This window comes from Cnephaeus nilssonii, assembly GCF_951640355.1.
Source record: "Cnephaeus nilssonii genome assembly, chromosome: 11".
Taxonomy (NCBI): Eukaryota; Metazoa; Chordata; class Mammalia; order Chiroptera; family Vespertilionidae; genus Cnephaeus; species Cnephaeus nilssonii.
Window position 1 is genome coordinate 12570363 of NC_137082.1, and position 16007 is coordinate 12586369.

General features: G+C 44.2%; 2 protein-coding genes across 3 annotated transcripts in view; both read left to right on the top strand.

Annotated features, from left to right (window-relative positions):
• Positions 1–2988: 2988 nt before the first annotated feature.
• NINL (ninein like) overlaps positions 2989–16007 on the top strand; it is a 103198-nt gene continuing 90179 nt past the window's right edge. For both annotated transcript variants that reach the window (XM_079783897.1, XM_079783898.1), the window contains exon 1: positions 2989–3177. The gene's annotated coding sequence lies outside the window, so the exon portion shown is untranslated. The remainder of the gene's footprint in view (positions 3178–16007) is intronic.
• LOC307106865 (small ribosomal subunit protein uS2-like) lies at positions 11756–15934 on the top strand. The gene has a single exon (XM_079783597.1). The coding sequence runs from the start codon at positions 15008–15010 to the stop codon at positions 15899–15901; it is 894 nt and encodes a 297-aa protein (XP_079639723.1). The 5' UTR covers positions 11756–15007; the 3' UTR covers positions 15902–15934.

Consider the following 16007-nt stretch of genomic DNA (forward strand, 5'->3'; position numbering starts at 1 on the left):
TGCACGCCCCCCACCAGGGATCGAGCCTGCAACCCAGGCATGTGTCCTTGACCGGAATTGAACCAGGGACCCTTCAGTCCACAGGCCGACACTCTGTTCACTAAGCCAAACCAGCTAGGACTGTATGTAGAATTCTAGTTTTCCCAACACCATTTATTGAAGAGAATTTTCTTTCTCCATTGTATGTTCTGAGATCCTTTGTCAAAAATTAGTTGTCCATATGTCTATCAGTTTAGTTCTGGGTTCTCAATTCTGTTCCATTGGTCTTTGTGTCTATTTCTTTGCCAATACTATATTGTTTTGATTACTTTGGAACAAAGTTTGAAATTGGGGAGAGTGATGCCTCTGGCTTTGTTCTTTTTGTCTCAGAATTTTTTTTTTTTGCCTATGTGGGGTCCTTTGTGTTACCTTACAAATTTTAGGAATTTTTGTTCTACTTCTGTGAAAAATGTTATTGTCCTTTAGGCATGCCATTACTGCTTAATGGTCTCCTTACTTCTGCCTCTGTCTTCTTTCTCCTACTGTCAACAGATGGTCATTGGTGCCAACTCAATGACGATAGGAATCCCCAATTTGGAGAGTGGTGAAGAAAATTTTTGTCAGTGCAAACAGCTCAATTGTGATACAGCACAGCTATGAGAACAGCATGGCTGTGGAACAGATCAATAGTGTTACAGCTTGACCATGAAGCAGCATGACTGTGGAACAGCACTGTTGTATAGCAGCCTTCGTGCAAGTGGCCCTAAGGCAAGGCTCCCACTCTCTGGCTAGACAGCTCTGTTCTGCTTTCTTCGCTCCACACCAGACTGTTCCACTGTGCGCTGCTCTGCTCCACCTGCTCTTCTCTGCTTGAACACAGTCTTCAGTCTCTGGTGCAAAGGGAAAATACACTCTGAGCCAGAGGGAGAGCTGCCTTATCTATATATATAAAAGCTAAGTGACCAGAATGATGGTATGACCAGTCGCTATGATGTGCACTGTGGCAGCCAAGCAGCAATCAGGGCTCCAATCGGTGCCACCCCAACCTCCTGCGGCCCCTCCTCCCGGCTGGCCCGGGCCGGCTGGCCCGGGCCCTGTCAGGTCCCAGCCAACCTCCCATTTCCCTCCCCCCCCACCCTGCCGGCCCGGGCCCTATCAGGTCTTGATCGGGGGTGGGGCCAGCAGCCAACTTCCGCTTCCCCCTCCCCTCCGCCATCCCGGCCCCCATCAGCCCCCATCGGGGCAGGGCAGCTGGACCCCACCTGTGCACGAATTCATGTACCAGGCCTCTAGTATAGATATAAGGCCCTACCCTTGGTCTGATTGTTCTATCCTCACACAAATGAGGACTCTTAAATCCTCTTGGCTCCATTGGTCCAGAAAACACTGTCCTGATTGGTTAGAATGGAGCAGCTCTGATTGTTTGAATGGAGTAGCATCTGGAGAAGATGCACACCTGACTAGACAGGGAAAATATCAGTCCTGTAGGCTGAAATACAGTTCCAGGAACTCCTTTGTAAGGGTTGGCTTTGATGGCAGGAACACAGTGCAGTCAGGCCAGTTTGGTGCTGAAGGCAAGCAGCTAGGTATAGGAGGCAGGCAGCTTAGTGCAGGCTTCTTGCTGAAGCTTGGCTTATGAGAGACCCCTGTTCAGGAATAGCTGTTTTTAATTTGAGCCAAGTTAGCCAGCAGGGGTCCTTATTAGTAGACTAGAGGCCCGATGCATGAAGATTCGTGCAAGAATGGGCCTTCCTTCCTCTGGCTGCTGGCACCACCTTCGCTCCAGCCGGGAGCCGCGTTTCTGCCTTTTCTCTGGCCTGGAGCCGCCTTCCCACCTTCCCACGCTGCCCAGAGGCCCAGAGCTGCTGGGGCGGTGTGGAATGCCTGCATCATCGCCATGGCAACGATGCAAGCGTCCCGCCCTGCCCCTGGCCACTCGGCACGTATGCAAATTAAACCGCCATATATTTGGGTTAATTTGCATATTCACTCCTGATTGGCTGATGGGAATTGTGAAGGTACGGTCAATTTGCATCTTTCTCTTTTATTAGTGTAGATATCTTCTTTCTCAGGCTGGACACTACTCATGTTCACACAGAAGCCAGAGTGATTTTGTTATATCAAACCATAAGTTCCCTTTGCTAAATACTCTCGAGTAGAAACCATGCCTTTACAAGGGGCAACAGGGCCCAACATACCTTTCAGTCCATCTCTAACTTCTGTGTGACCTCACATTACCATACTTCCCACACTTACTCTTCCCATCACATTGAAACATCCTGGGCATCCTCTAGCCTCAGGGCCTCAGCACACTGCTCCCACAGATGTCTGCCTGTCTCTTTCCCTTGCTTCCTTTTGGCCTTCCCTTAAAATGTCACCTCCCCACTGACCTTCCCTGGCCAACCTCCTGTTCTCTATGCCTGTCGCTTACATTGCTCCACTTCAGCATTTGTAACTACCTAACATTTATAATATTTAAGTTTTTAAATTGTTTTCCAGCTGTAAATTCCAAAGGGGCAGGGATTTTGTTGTTGTTGCCCCTGTTCCCCCACCCCCAATTGTGACTGCTGTATTCTCGGCCCCTGGGACAATTTCTAGCAGTGAGAATTTTTTCTAAATGAAAATTTTTTCTTAATAAAAATTTCTTGATTGTATAAATGATGGAAAGATAGTAACCAGAGGTTTTATGTCTCCCAGCTTCCTCCACTGTGAATTTGAGTTATTACTATTGCCTAGTCGGCCTCCAGTTGTTTCCAGAAGAGGATGCTAGACCAAGAACCAGATCCCCCAGGGATCAGCGGGGTCGGCCAGCGGCTCACACCTGAGGCTCATACTTTCCAGAAATACCCCAGAGGCGGTGGAGGAGCCTCGGTCCACACGGGCAGCAACACACACCACTGCACACTCCATGCCGGGTCCCCGGGGACTGATCGCCCCGCCCCGCCCCGCCCCGCGCACTTCCGGTCCCGCCCCGCCTGGCCCGCTCCCCGCTCCGCCTGGCTCCTGGTTTGGCCTGCGGTCCCGGCGCCGAGGACCAGGGGGCGGCGCCTGGTGGCCCAGGGAAGCGCCGCATCTGGACCTCCTGACACAAAGAGCGGCGGGCGGACGCGGGCGGGAGCCGCGGGCCTGCCCAGTGCCCTTGGGCCGCGTCCCTGGGACCCGCGCGCGGGCGGAGACGGTGGATCCCCCGCTGCCCAGGTGAGCGGGGCCGGGGCGGCCTGCGGAGCGCACGTGCGGGCCGGGACCGGGGTGCGGGCAGGGACCGGGGTGCCGGCGGGGACCGGGCGCTCCTCTGTGGGGGCCGCGGAGCCTGGAAGTCAGCAGGTGGGACGAAAGTGTAGGTGCCCGCGACTCTGGACGGAGCGGAGACGGGGTGCAAACCTGCGGTTCTCCTGCGCCCCGCCCCTCACCTCGGCGCTCGGGGGCTGCCGCCGCGTGGGGTCCGCGTCTTCCCCGCGCTCCGGGTGTAGGGGCTACAGGTTCGGTAAGTGTGACCCGGCGTCCCGCCCGCTTTTCCCGACACCGTAGCGGGCTGGGGTGGGTCACCTTAGAATGCCGTGTCCTGCGGGAGGCCGGCTGCGTGGCCAGCCTTTCTGAACCAGATCCTACGATGCGGCCGTTTCTGAAGTGTCGGTGCCCCTGTGAGCGGAGTTTACAGTGTCCCGGCTCCTTTGCCGAAGTGGACACTCACCTCCCGGTGTGCGACCCGGGATGGGGCGAAGCCAGTGTTTTCATTGGGAGCGTGGAGGGGAGCCCTGGCCTAGGTGGGTGTCTGCAGCCTCTTTGCTCCCCAGATGCGCCGCTGCCGGTGACCAGGTCCTCCTTTGCCAATCCTACCCCTGCCACCTCCAATCCTGCAGGCTCCCCGGGTCACCTGCAAAACGCGAGCGCCCCAATCCTCAGACAAGTCGAATTATTCGATAGAATAATCTCCTGTAAATAAGATTGCATTCCACTACTATACTACTAGAACAACTTCTTTAGGATGTACCTGTTTCCTTTTCTTGTGTTAGGATTTTGCACTTTGAAAAACTATTTGAAATAAGAAGCCGCTCTCTGGGGCAGAAAAGTGCGTTTTATCTATTGTACTAGATGTTTGACAGAATCGCCCCTTTCCTCACCACTAAGGCCGCGTAGGAGGAGTCTTTTCAATCTCTTTAGATGTTTCTCTCATAGATATGCCCCGGGGCGTTGTTAGGAGCTCCCTGTAGGTCTGTGAGTTTGCACCGGATGGAGGTGAAGTAGGGTCATTTGGTTCCCTTTTGCTCTAGGAGACTTAGGCCAAGCTATGGAACAGGGAGGCAGGGGAGGGCGGTCCCCGGAGAACTGTGATGGCTTGGAGAAGGCTCAGAGGCCCCACCACCAACACTGTTACTAGGAGGGAAGGGTATGAGTTGATGGTGACTTTCTTCTTAGAGGCTTTTGCTGTGGATTCCAGGTTTTTCACATTGGACTTTGCATATTTTTAAAAGAAGATTAAAAAAAATTAATGATAGTTAAAACTGGGCAATTAAAAACAGCACTATCAGCAGCCTCACAGTTTTAATAGCTTTGTGCAAGAGTGTGTGTGTGTGTGTATATATATATATATATTTAAAAGTATGTGTATATTAAAAGAGAAATGCTAAGGCAGTTAGAGCAGCAGGCTACCACCGTGGTGCCCCTGTTGTTTGATTTACAAATCATTCTAGTGGTTTAAAATATTACAAATTTAACTGGTCTCTATTGGCAAACCAAAGCTGTTTTGCCACAAAGGTGTATGTGTTTAATTATAGTTCATATTCAATAAAAATTAGAGGATAATCATTTTTGCAGAATGAGCAAATAGCCTTTTCCAAAGACCTTGAACTTCAGTTAAAATTTAATACCATCAAATTAGAAAGAGAACACTTTATGGAGGAAAAGTTAGGCTTTACATTTTTTTAAAATGAGGAGTTCATAAACTTTGATAGAATACTATTTTCCCTAAATCATTTCCCTCGGGTGTGGTGAACTGACATAGTCATTTGCTAACAGCATTTGTAAATCCCTAGTGTTAGTGCATCCTTTGTTCTGAGTCCTTAAGAATGCTTGGTGGTGGACAATAGAGTAACAAAAGAATTGCAAAGTATATTAACCATAAGTATTCAAGGTATTTAGATCTTGCCCTTTTTAAAAAATATATATTTTATTGATTTTTTACAGAGAAGAAGGGAGAGGGATAGAGAGAAACATCGATGAGAGAGAAACATCGATCAGCTGCCTCCTGCACTTCCTCCACTGGGGATGTGCCCACAACCAAGGTACATGCCCTCGATCGGAATCGAACCCGGGACCTTTCAGTCCACAGGCTGACGCTCTATCCACTGAGCCAAACCGGTTAGGGATAGATCTTGCCCTTTTACGGTGATTGACTTTGTATACTAGTCATTTTATTTTATTTTTTCTTTGAAGATGAAACATGTGACATTTGAGACTTGGGGCATCTGAGAGGTCCCTCTGATCACATTCTTTCCACTTTGGACACTTAGGTTTGGGTTTTGCCATAAACAGGTGGTTGCTAGTTATCTTTTCTTCCCCGGCTCAAGAAAGGTCTAGAAAAAGGGGCCAAAACACAGTGTCCTGGCCTCCCTCCTGACTAGAGGGAACGGCGCCCTCCAGCCTGGAAAGGCATTTCCAGTGCCATGGCCCCTTCCTTGTTGTCCAAATTCCATAGTCACTCCGTAAAGGTTGCATGGCAGTGGCCATAACTGGACTCTAGATTTGGGTTTAGCTCAGTCCTTGGTTTCAAGTACAAATTAGGAATTCAGGCTCAAGGCCAGAGATTTTGTTAATCACAAGCAAGAGGCCAAAACTTTGGGTCAGACGACCTGGAGCTATTTGGAGGGTGGGGCTAGCAGAAGGTTTTTGCTTCCCCATCTTTGGGATCAAGTTGAGCCTCCTGGTGAGAGTGCCCCACCTAAGGATTCTGACTGTTGTCTGAACCACGGGCAGAGATGTCTTATGGAGCATGTTCTCTATTTTCATCTTCTTTTCACAAAAGTTGGAGCATGCCTCTGGTGCTGCCTATTTCTTTGTCTCTCTCAATCCTGGATTGTCCTCTAGGCTTTAGGGATAAAATGACTTCTAGCTTCTCAGTCTGATTCATTGTCTGCTTTCAGTTGAAATCATTTGTCAAATAAACCAAAGTCCTCCAGGTAATTCTGATGCACTCAAATTTGAGAAGCTCTGGCATATACCAGTTTTTGTGCATAGACTGTTATTTTGTATTTCATTAGGCAAAACTGACAAATCTTTTTGTGTTATGAGCAATACTCTTTTAATTCAGTTACCTTATTTGGAGATCTGCTTTGTTTACTAAGTTAAGATTTTGGTGTGTTGGAGTTTCTCAGAGGGGTCATCATTTTTTGTTATTGTTAAAGATCTGAAAGGAAATCATTCTCCACAGTTTCTAGATTTTCAGGGTTCCAGTAAGGAATTTTACATTTGTGGATGTCCATCAGTTAGTATGTTTTTAGCTGCCAGTGATGGAATACCTACTCTCAGATTAAACAAATAGAGGTCCTGGTTGTTTCCCTGGCTGAACCAGCGGTTGGGGGGCCGAAATTGCTCCTCTTCTGCATAGTGTCAGATTGGTGGCAGCTGTCTCACTCACAGGTGGAACGAGAGGGAGGTTTGGCTTTTGTAGCTCTCCCTTTAAAAAAACACATTTTTCAAGTATAGTTGACATACAGTATTATATTAGCTTCAGGTGTACAACATAGTGATTAAATATTTACATGACTATTGGGGAAGTGATCTCCCCAATAAGTCTCGTACCCATCTGACACTATTGCAATACCCGTCTGACACTATTGCAATATTACTGACTATATTCCTTATGCTGTACTTTACATCCCCGTGACTATTTTCATAAGTGGCAATTTGTACCTCTTGATCCCTTTCACCTTTTCACCCATTCCCTCCTCAACTTCTCACCCATCTGGTGACCGTCAGTTTGTTCTCTGTACCTATGAGTTTATTTCTGTTTTGATTGTTCATTTTTTTTTATTTTTCAGATTCCTTATATAAGTGAAATGATACGGTATTTGTCTTTATCTTATTTTACTTAGCATAATACCCTCTGGTTCCATCCATGTTGTTGCAAATGGTAAAATTTCATTCCTTTTATGGCTGAGTAATATTCCATTGTATGCGTGCCTCATATAATCTTTATCAATTCATCTATTGATGGACATCTAGGTTGCTTCCATATCTTGGTTATCTATATATATAAAAGGCTAATATGCAAAGTGTTCCCTCAGAGGTTTGACAGGGAGAACAGGAGTTCAATTGCTTGCTATGACATGCGCTGACCACCAGGGGGCGACGCGGAACATGGTGGGCAACCAGTGGAGGTGGTGGTGGGGCACTGAGGGAGCGAGGTAAGGAGGAGGAGGGGAGGCGGGGAACCTAATCAGCCCTGATCACTGTCCAGGCCTAGGGACCCTACCCGTGCCCAAATTTCATGCATCGGACCTCTAGTTATAAATAAGGCTGCAATGAACATAAGGGTGCATATATCTTTTTGAATTAATGTTTTGGATTTCTTCAGGTTAATACCCAGAAGTGGAATTTCAGGGTCATATGGTAGTTCTATTTTTAATTTTTTTGCGGAACCCCCATACTATTTTCCATAGCGGATACACCCGTCTGCATTCCCACCAACAGTGCATGAGGGTACTTTTTTCTATATATCCTCACCAGCACTTTTTGTTTATTGATTTATTGATGATAGCCATTCTGACAGGTGTGAGGTGATATCTCATTGTGGTTTTAATTTGCATTTCTCTGATGATTAGTGACATTGAGCATCTTTTCATGTGTTGGCCATCTCTATGTCCTCTTTGGAGAAGTGTTTATTCAGTCCTCTGCCCATTTTGTAATTGGATTGTTTGTTATTTTAGTGTTAAGATGTATGAGTTCTTTATAAATTTTGGATATTAACCCCTTAGCGAATATATTCTCCCATTCAGTAGGTTTTCTATTTACTTACTTATGTATTTATTTATTTTTGTGTTTTTTTTCTTTTGATGATAGTTTCCTTTGCTGTGCAAAAACATTTTAGTTTGATGTACTCCCATTTTTTAATTTTTCTTTTCTTTCCCTTGCCCAAGGAGACATATCCAAAAATATTACAAAGAGTAATGTCAAAAAGTTTGCTGCCTATGTTTTCTTCTAGAAGTTTTATAGTTTTAGGTCTTCCATTTAAGTCTTTGATTCATTATGAGTTTATTTTTGTATATGGAGTGGTCTGGTATCATTTTGCATGTCTGTCCAGTTTTCCTAACACCTTTTATTGAAGAGTCTGTCTTCATCCCGTTGTATAGTCTTGCCTCCTCTGTCATAGATTAATTGTGTATGTAGGCATGGATTTATTTCTAGGCTCTCTGTTTCGTTCCATTGATCTAGATGTCTGTTTTTATGCCAGCACCATACTGTTTTGATTATCATAGTCTTTGATTATCATAGGTATAATTTGATATAAGATAATATGATAAATTAACTTTGTTCTCCCCCCCCCCCCAATATTGCTTTTGCTATTTGGGGTCTTTTGTGGATCTATATGAATTTTAAGATTATTTTTTCTAGTCCTGTGAAATATACCATACAGTATTATATTATATTGATATTTTGGTACATTTTGCATTGAATATGTAAATTACTTTGGGTAGTATAGACATTCTGATGATGTTAATTCTTCCTTTGCATGAGTATGGAATATCTTTCCATTTATTTGTATCTTCAGTTTCTTTCTTCAGTGTTTTATAGTTTTTTTGAGTACAGGTCTTTTACCTCCTTGGTTAGATTTATTCTTTTTTTAAAATATATATCTTTTTATTGATTTCAGAAAGGGAGAGGGAGAGATAGAAACAATGATGAGAGAGAATCATTGATTGGCTGCCTCCTGCATGCCCCCTACTGGGGATCGAGCCCACAACCCGGGCGTGTGCCCTTGACAGCAATCGAACCCAGGACCTGCTTCAGTCTACAGGCCTATGCTCTAGCCACTGAGCCAAACCGGCTAGGGCAGATTTATTCTTTTTCATGCAATTGTAAATGGAATTGTTTTCTTAATTTCTCTTCCTGATATTTCATTATTGGTGTATAAAAATGAAACTAATTTCTGAATATTAATTTTCTGTCATGCAACTTTACTGAATTCATTAATTCTGGCGTGTGTATTTTTGTGGAATATTTAAGGTTTCTATATATGGTATGTTATCTGCAAATAATAAGATTTACTTCTTTCAAATTTGGATGCCTTTGCTTTTTAAAAAAAATCTGATTGCAGTGGCTACGACTTTCAATACTATGTTGAATAAAATTGGTAAAAGTGGAATTCTGGTCTTGTTTCTTCTTTTATCTTGGCAAGTCCCAAGACTGCTGACTTCTTTGTTTAGTGTATAAGATAAACTGCCCCTCTACTTCCCCCCTCCCCCCCCTCCTGCCCTAGCAACTCTCTTTCCTGCCTAACATTCCCCACTCAAGTGATACCATCCAAATGCTTTTGGGGTTTTTGTTATTTGTCCCCCAGACATTATCTGTCCTTGAGTTCAGCTGGCACAAATGGCATTAATTGGGGTTTTTGTTCTCTATTTTCCCAGGCCAGGGTGATTCAAGCTATGTATTCTCTGGTTAAGGAGGACGGTATAAACCATTTGTTCTCAAGTGTCCTTGGTTGGGGAAGATAACGTCTTGCAATTCACAAGCTGGTTGCAAGCTGCCCAAACTGTTTGGCCTTGTTTAATTTTCTTGTCTCAGTTTCCCCATTCCACGTGCCCAGGAATTTCCCTAGTTTCTTACTATCCTGCCACAGATTAGAGAGTAGTATTGCATCAGTGCCATATTTTGATCATTGTACTGTGACTGTGTCCTTGAATTTAGTAAATACATACTGAAGTATTTAGGGATAAGAGGGCACAAAGTCTGAAACAATCTGAAACTGAGGGAAAGAAGGGGAGAGAAAATGATGAAATAGACATGATAAGTGGGTCAAAATGAAAACAGTTATTTGGAGAAACTAGCTGGGTAAAAAGGGTATTCAAGAATCCTTCATACTGTTCTTACAACTTTTCTATAAATTTCAATATTTTTCAGAATAAAAATTTACAAAAACAAATGTCCACCCTATATTCACTGCAATCTAAATACCTCCTACCAATAAGAAAAAGCTCACTGTATTTTATCTATTCTAAGGTGCATCTTTTTTTGTTATCTTATAAACATCTTCAGATTTGGGATACATTTTTAAATTAGTACTCTTAGCATTGTGTCAGATTTTGACAGCAGTTTTTCTTTTTTAGTCATTTGTTTTAGAATCAGTGGCATTTTGGATTTATGAAATGTGGTATTTTCTTTGGCTTTGTTGTCCGAAGAGGTGGTGGTGGGGGGGTGGGGGGCAGACAGTTCTTTGAGTAGCTTCATCTATAAAAATTTTCAGTCCCTTATGCTCTCATCTAAGCTACAGACCAGATATCCAGCTCCCTTTGCTCATCCCCACTGCCATGCTTCATAGATATCTCAAACTCAACATATTTTAGACCGAATTTCTATTTTTACCTCCATCAACCCCCAAATGCTCTTCCTCTGTGTTTCCTGTCTCAGGTGAAACATGATTTTTAGCCAGTGCCGATTCCAGAATGTCCTTGTGGAAGGAGTGTGGGAAACTGTGCAGGTGTTCATAAGGGAGATGGGATGGTGTTACCAGACTAATGAGGTCTATCGAAGTCCAATAAGACATGAACAGGAGTTTGCAGCAAAGAAAGTAAGGGTTTATTGTTAGGAAGTGGTCCTTGTTTGGAGATACAGGTAGGCTAATGCTAAAGGCCTGGGTCCTTGATGGCTTCCAGGGGATGGGTTATATAGGGGAAAAGACAGCATCGCTTCATCTGGTTTCTTCACCTTTGATATTTGCAGGGACCACCAGGAACAGGCACGTTTTATAGAACTTGTGGTGGCCTGATTTTCCTGTCACCAGTCACTGCAGTGTTTGAAACTTCTGTTGTAGTGTATCAAGTCTCATTAGATCTTGAACACCACTCTGTCAGGTTGGAAATGGTTCTTTCCTAAGTGTTTTTAGTACTCTCTAGTCCCATTTGACTCAGAGGAAACTTTGCATCAGTCCAGGATTGTAATATATTATTATAGTTTATTTTGTTTGGCATGGACTTCAACTAACTGTAATAGCAAAATACAGCGATTTCCCCATGGCCTAGTTTCTTGGACTGCCTTATTTTTTCTACATTCAAGATGATTAATTCTAGGCAATTCTGAATGTGCTTTTTAGGACCATTGAGTTCTTGGTGTTGACACTGACCTTCACATGGGCTCATCCTCTAGAAGTAGAAAACCCAAATATTCAGTACCTTTTTGGAATCTGTGGACTTTTAAATATATAGTGAGAGTTAAGAAGACTAACAGTGTGTGATGTGCCTTTAGGCTCCTATTTGCATGTCTGGAATTCAGATGAAATTTGGGATAATAATAAGAAAGGAGTGAATTGTTCTTAGAGTTTTCTAGATATATTTTATAGGCTGTGCCACTTTATTCTTTCTTTCTTTTTAAATATATTTTTATTGATTTTAGAGAGGAAGGCAGAGGGAGAGACAGAAACATCAATGATGAGAGAGAATCCTTGATCAGCTAGCTGCCTCCTGCAATCTAAATACCTCCACCAATAAGAAAAAGCTCACTGTATTTATCACATGCCCGGGTTGCAAGCTCAATCCCCCTACTGTGGATTGAGCTTGCAACCCGGGCATGTGCCCTGACCAGGAATTGAACTGCAACCTCCTGGTTCATGGGTCGATGCTCAACCACTGAGCCAAGCCAACTGGGCTTCTCTTACTATCTTTAAAGCCAACATGAAACAAAGCTTACACCATGGTTCTGGCGAACAGAGTGTCTTGGTATTTTCCAAATAGATGGATAGAAATGGATTGAGATATGGAATATTTGGTTGAAGTTTTGCTTTTTAACTTTGGGTACTACTCTAGTTAATTGCTTTTTCCCTTACAATTATATTTACTAATATAAAATTCTTACATAACATTAGGCCTTTCTGGTTTACTGTAGTTTAGAGCTACAAGAGACATTTTCTCATATTCTGCTGTGTGGAACGTAAGTGGCTCCATATTAAAGTGAATTCACCATCTTGACATCTGTGAAAACCCGGACCTTTGACCCTGACCCTTCTTCCCCTGGTGAGCTCTGGAATATGATCAGCCCAAGGCTAATCACAGAATTCCCATTAGTTCTCTCTCACTGGGGCAAGTCATCCTCCATGTTAACAAGTTCTGGCACCAGAGCCTTATTGTTCCTGATCCCTTTGATCATTCACACCTTTTACAGTTTAGGAGATTCAAGCACAGAGCTTGAGGGAAGAAAGGCATGGAGGGTATCCCGTCCCTATGGGTGCTGCCCAGAACAAGCCTTGTATGTACCTTGCTTTAATAAACGCTTAATGTCCTGAAGTTGTTTGCCTCTCTCCAGTCTCTCAGCCCCTGGACATTTTATGTAACATTTGGATTCAGTTATTCATGGGAAACAAAAAACCCAAAACTATTTGTAACAAATAATCCTAAATTTTATATGAAACCATAAAAGACAATGAATAGCCACAGCAATCTTTTAAAAAATATTTTTAAAAATGTATTTTATTGATTTTTTACAGAGAGGAAGGGAGAGGGATAGAGAGTTAGAAACATCGATGAGAGAGAAACAGCGATCAGCTGCCTCCTCCACACCCCCTACTGGGGATGTGCCTGCAACCAAGGTACATGCCCTTGACCGGAATTGAACCTGGGACCCTTCAGTCCGCAGGCTGACGCTCTATCCACTGAGCCAAACTGGCTACGGCTAAATAATATTTTTAATTAAAAATATTTTTATTGATTTCAGAGAGGAAGGGAGAGGGAGAAATAGAAACATCAATGATGAGAGAGAATCATTGATCAGCTGCCTCCTGCATGCCCCACACTGGGGATCGAGCCCGCAACCTGGGCATGTGCCCTGACTGGGAACTGAACCGTGAACTCCTGGTCCATAGGTCGATGCTCAACTACTGAGCCATGCTGGCTGGGCTCTTTTTCTTTTTCTTTTGTAAATCCTTACTTGAGGGTATGTCTACTGATTTTAAAGAGAAGAAGGGAGAAAGAGAGATATATAAATCAATTGTCTCCCATACATGGTCCGACTGGGGATCGAACCCACAACCTAGGTATGTACACTGACTGGGAATTGAACCCAGGACCTTTTGGTGTACAGGATGATGCTTCAGCCACCTGAGCCACACAGACTAGGGCACCACAGCAATTATGAGAAAGAAGAACAAATTTGGAGGTATCATGCTACCTGTTATCAATCTGTACTACAAGGCTATAGTAATCAAAGCAGCATGGTAATGGCATAAGCAGACACATAGATCAATGGAATAGAATAGGGAGCTCAGAAATAAATCCATACCTATGTTGTCAATTAGTCTATGACAAAGAAGGCAAGAATATACAGTGGGGTAGAGATAGTCTGTTCAATAAATGGTATTGGGGAAACTGGGGAGATACCTGCAAAAAAAATGAAACTACATCACTTTTTTAACCCCATATGTAAGAATAAGCTCAAAATGGATTAAACACTTAAATGTAAGACTTAATACCATAAAAATCCTAGAAGAAAACATAGGAAGTAAAATCTCAGACATCTCTCTTAGTAATATTTTTTTCTGATATATCTCCTTGGGCAAGGGAAACAAAATAAAAAGTTAATGGGACTATATCAAAGTAAAAAGTTTTAGCTCAGCAAAGGAAACTATCAATAAAAAGAAAAGACAACCTACTGAATGGAGGAAGATATTTGCCAATGGTACATCAGATAACAGGCGAATTTCCAAAATTTATAAAGAACTCATACATCTTAGTGTGCGTGCACGCGAGCGCACACACACAAATAATCCAATTATAAAATGGGCAGAGGACCCAAATAGACACTTCTCCAAAGAAGACATACAGATGGCCAACAGATGCATGAAAAGATGCTCAATGTTGCTAATCATCAGAGAGGAGCAAATTAAAACTCCAATGAAATATCACCTCACACCTGTCAGAATGGCTGTAATCAATAAATCTACAAACAAGTGTTGGTGACGATATGGAGAAAAGGGAACCCTTGTGTACTGTTGGTGGGATTGTGAATTGGTGCAGCCACAGCCACAGGCTAGAAACACCATGTGTTAGCTTTTTTGTGTTCTCTATCTGTTGGGGTAAGTGCTGTTTGAGAAGTTCGCCTGTTAACTCCATCCGCCTTTGCTCCTCACTCAGTGACCCCATGTCTTCTTGGAATTTAAGCACCTTTTCTCCTGTAAATGAGCAAAGCCCAGTCATCAGCCATATGCTTCCGTGGTCACCTGGTGACACTGGAGCACTGCATGCTAGCTTTTCGAAAACCATCAGGTATTTCTCTTGGGTAGTATGGAATTAAATAGTCACCCTCTCCCCATTTAAGGGAATTTCAGGTTTTAAAAAGGAGGCCGTGAATACTTGAGTTCACAGACCTCCTGAAATCATTTGAGGGCAACTTGACTGGCTTTGATGGTGCCTTGTTTAGGTCCTCAGGACAGGAACAATGCGTCCTTTCAGTGGTTTTCTCTCTATTCACATGTATGCAGACTAGGGGAGGGCACTTTCATACATGAAGAAAGGTCATCTTTTCAGTGAGGCCTTTCCAGTCCACCCTATTTAAAATTATAAACCGTCACCCTAGCCAGTTTGGTTCAATTCCGGTCAAGGGCATGTACCTCAGTTGCAGGCTGCTTCCCAGCCCTGGCCCTGGTTGGGGCAAGTGCAGGAGGCAACCAGTCGATGTGTTTCTCACCTCGATGTTTCTCTCTGTTTTCCCTCTCTCTCCCACTCTATCTAAAAAATCAATGGAACTTTTTTTCCGCGCTACCCAGGGAGGGCTCCATACGGCGTTGTTCTCGGTTCCCACGTAACTTAAAGGGAAACTTTTCACAATGTCCGGAGCCCTTGATGTCCTGCAAATGAAGGAGGAGGATGTCCTCAAATTCCTTGCAGCAGGAACCCACTTAGGTGGCACCAACCTTGACTTCCAAATGGAGCAGTACATCTACAAAAGGAAAAGTGATGGCATCTACATCATCAATCTGAAGAGGACCTGGGAGAAGCTTCTGCTGGCAGCCCGGGCCATTGCTGCCATCGAAAACCCAGCTGACGTCAGTGTCCTATCGTCCAGGAACACTGGCCCACGAGCTGTGCTGAAGTTTGCTGCTGCCACTGGAGCCACCCCTATTGCCGGCCGCTTCACTCCTGGAACCTTCACCAACCAGGTCCAGGCAGCCTTCCGGGAGCCAAGACTTCTGGTGGTTACGGACCCCAGGGCTGACCACCAGCCTCTCACAGAGGCGTCTTATGTTAACCTGCCCACCAGCGCTCTGTGTAACACAGACTCTCCTCTGCGCTATGTGGACATTGCCATCCCTTGCAACAACAAGGGGGCTCACTCAGTGGGTCTGATGTGGTGGATGCTGGCCCGGGAAGTACTGCGCATGCGTGGCACCATCTCCCGTGAACACCCGTGGGAAGTCATGCCTGATCTATACTTCTACAGAGATCCTGAAGAGATTGAAAAGGAAGAGCAGGCCGCTGCTGAAAAGGCTGTGACCAAGGAGGAATTTCAGGGTGAATGGACTGCTCCTGCTCCTGCTCCTGAGTTCACTGCGGCTCAGCCTGAGGTTGCAGACTGGTCTGAAGGCGTGCACGTGCCCTCTGTACGCATTCAGCAGTTTCCTACCGAAGACTGGAGTGCTCAGCCTGCCACTGAAGACTGGTCTGCAGCCCCCACTGCTCAGGCTACTGAATGGGTTGCAACAACCACTGAGTGGTCCTAAGCTGTTCTTCCACAAATTCTTAACAGAACGGAAATAAGGTTGATTGGAAATAAACAGTTTCTAAAAAAATTAAAAAATCAATAAAAAATCAATGGAAAGCCTTAGC

Excerpts from the sequence above, each read along its gene's own strand:
- LOC307106865 (XM_079783597.1), top strand. The coding sequence starts at position 15,008 with ATGTCCGGAGCCCTTGATGTCCTGCAAATGAAGGAGGAGGATGTCCTC.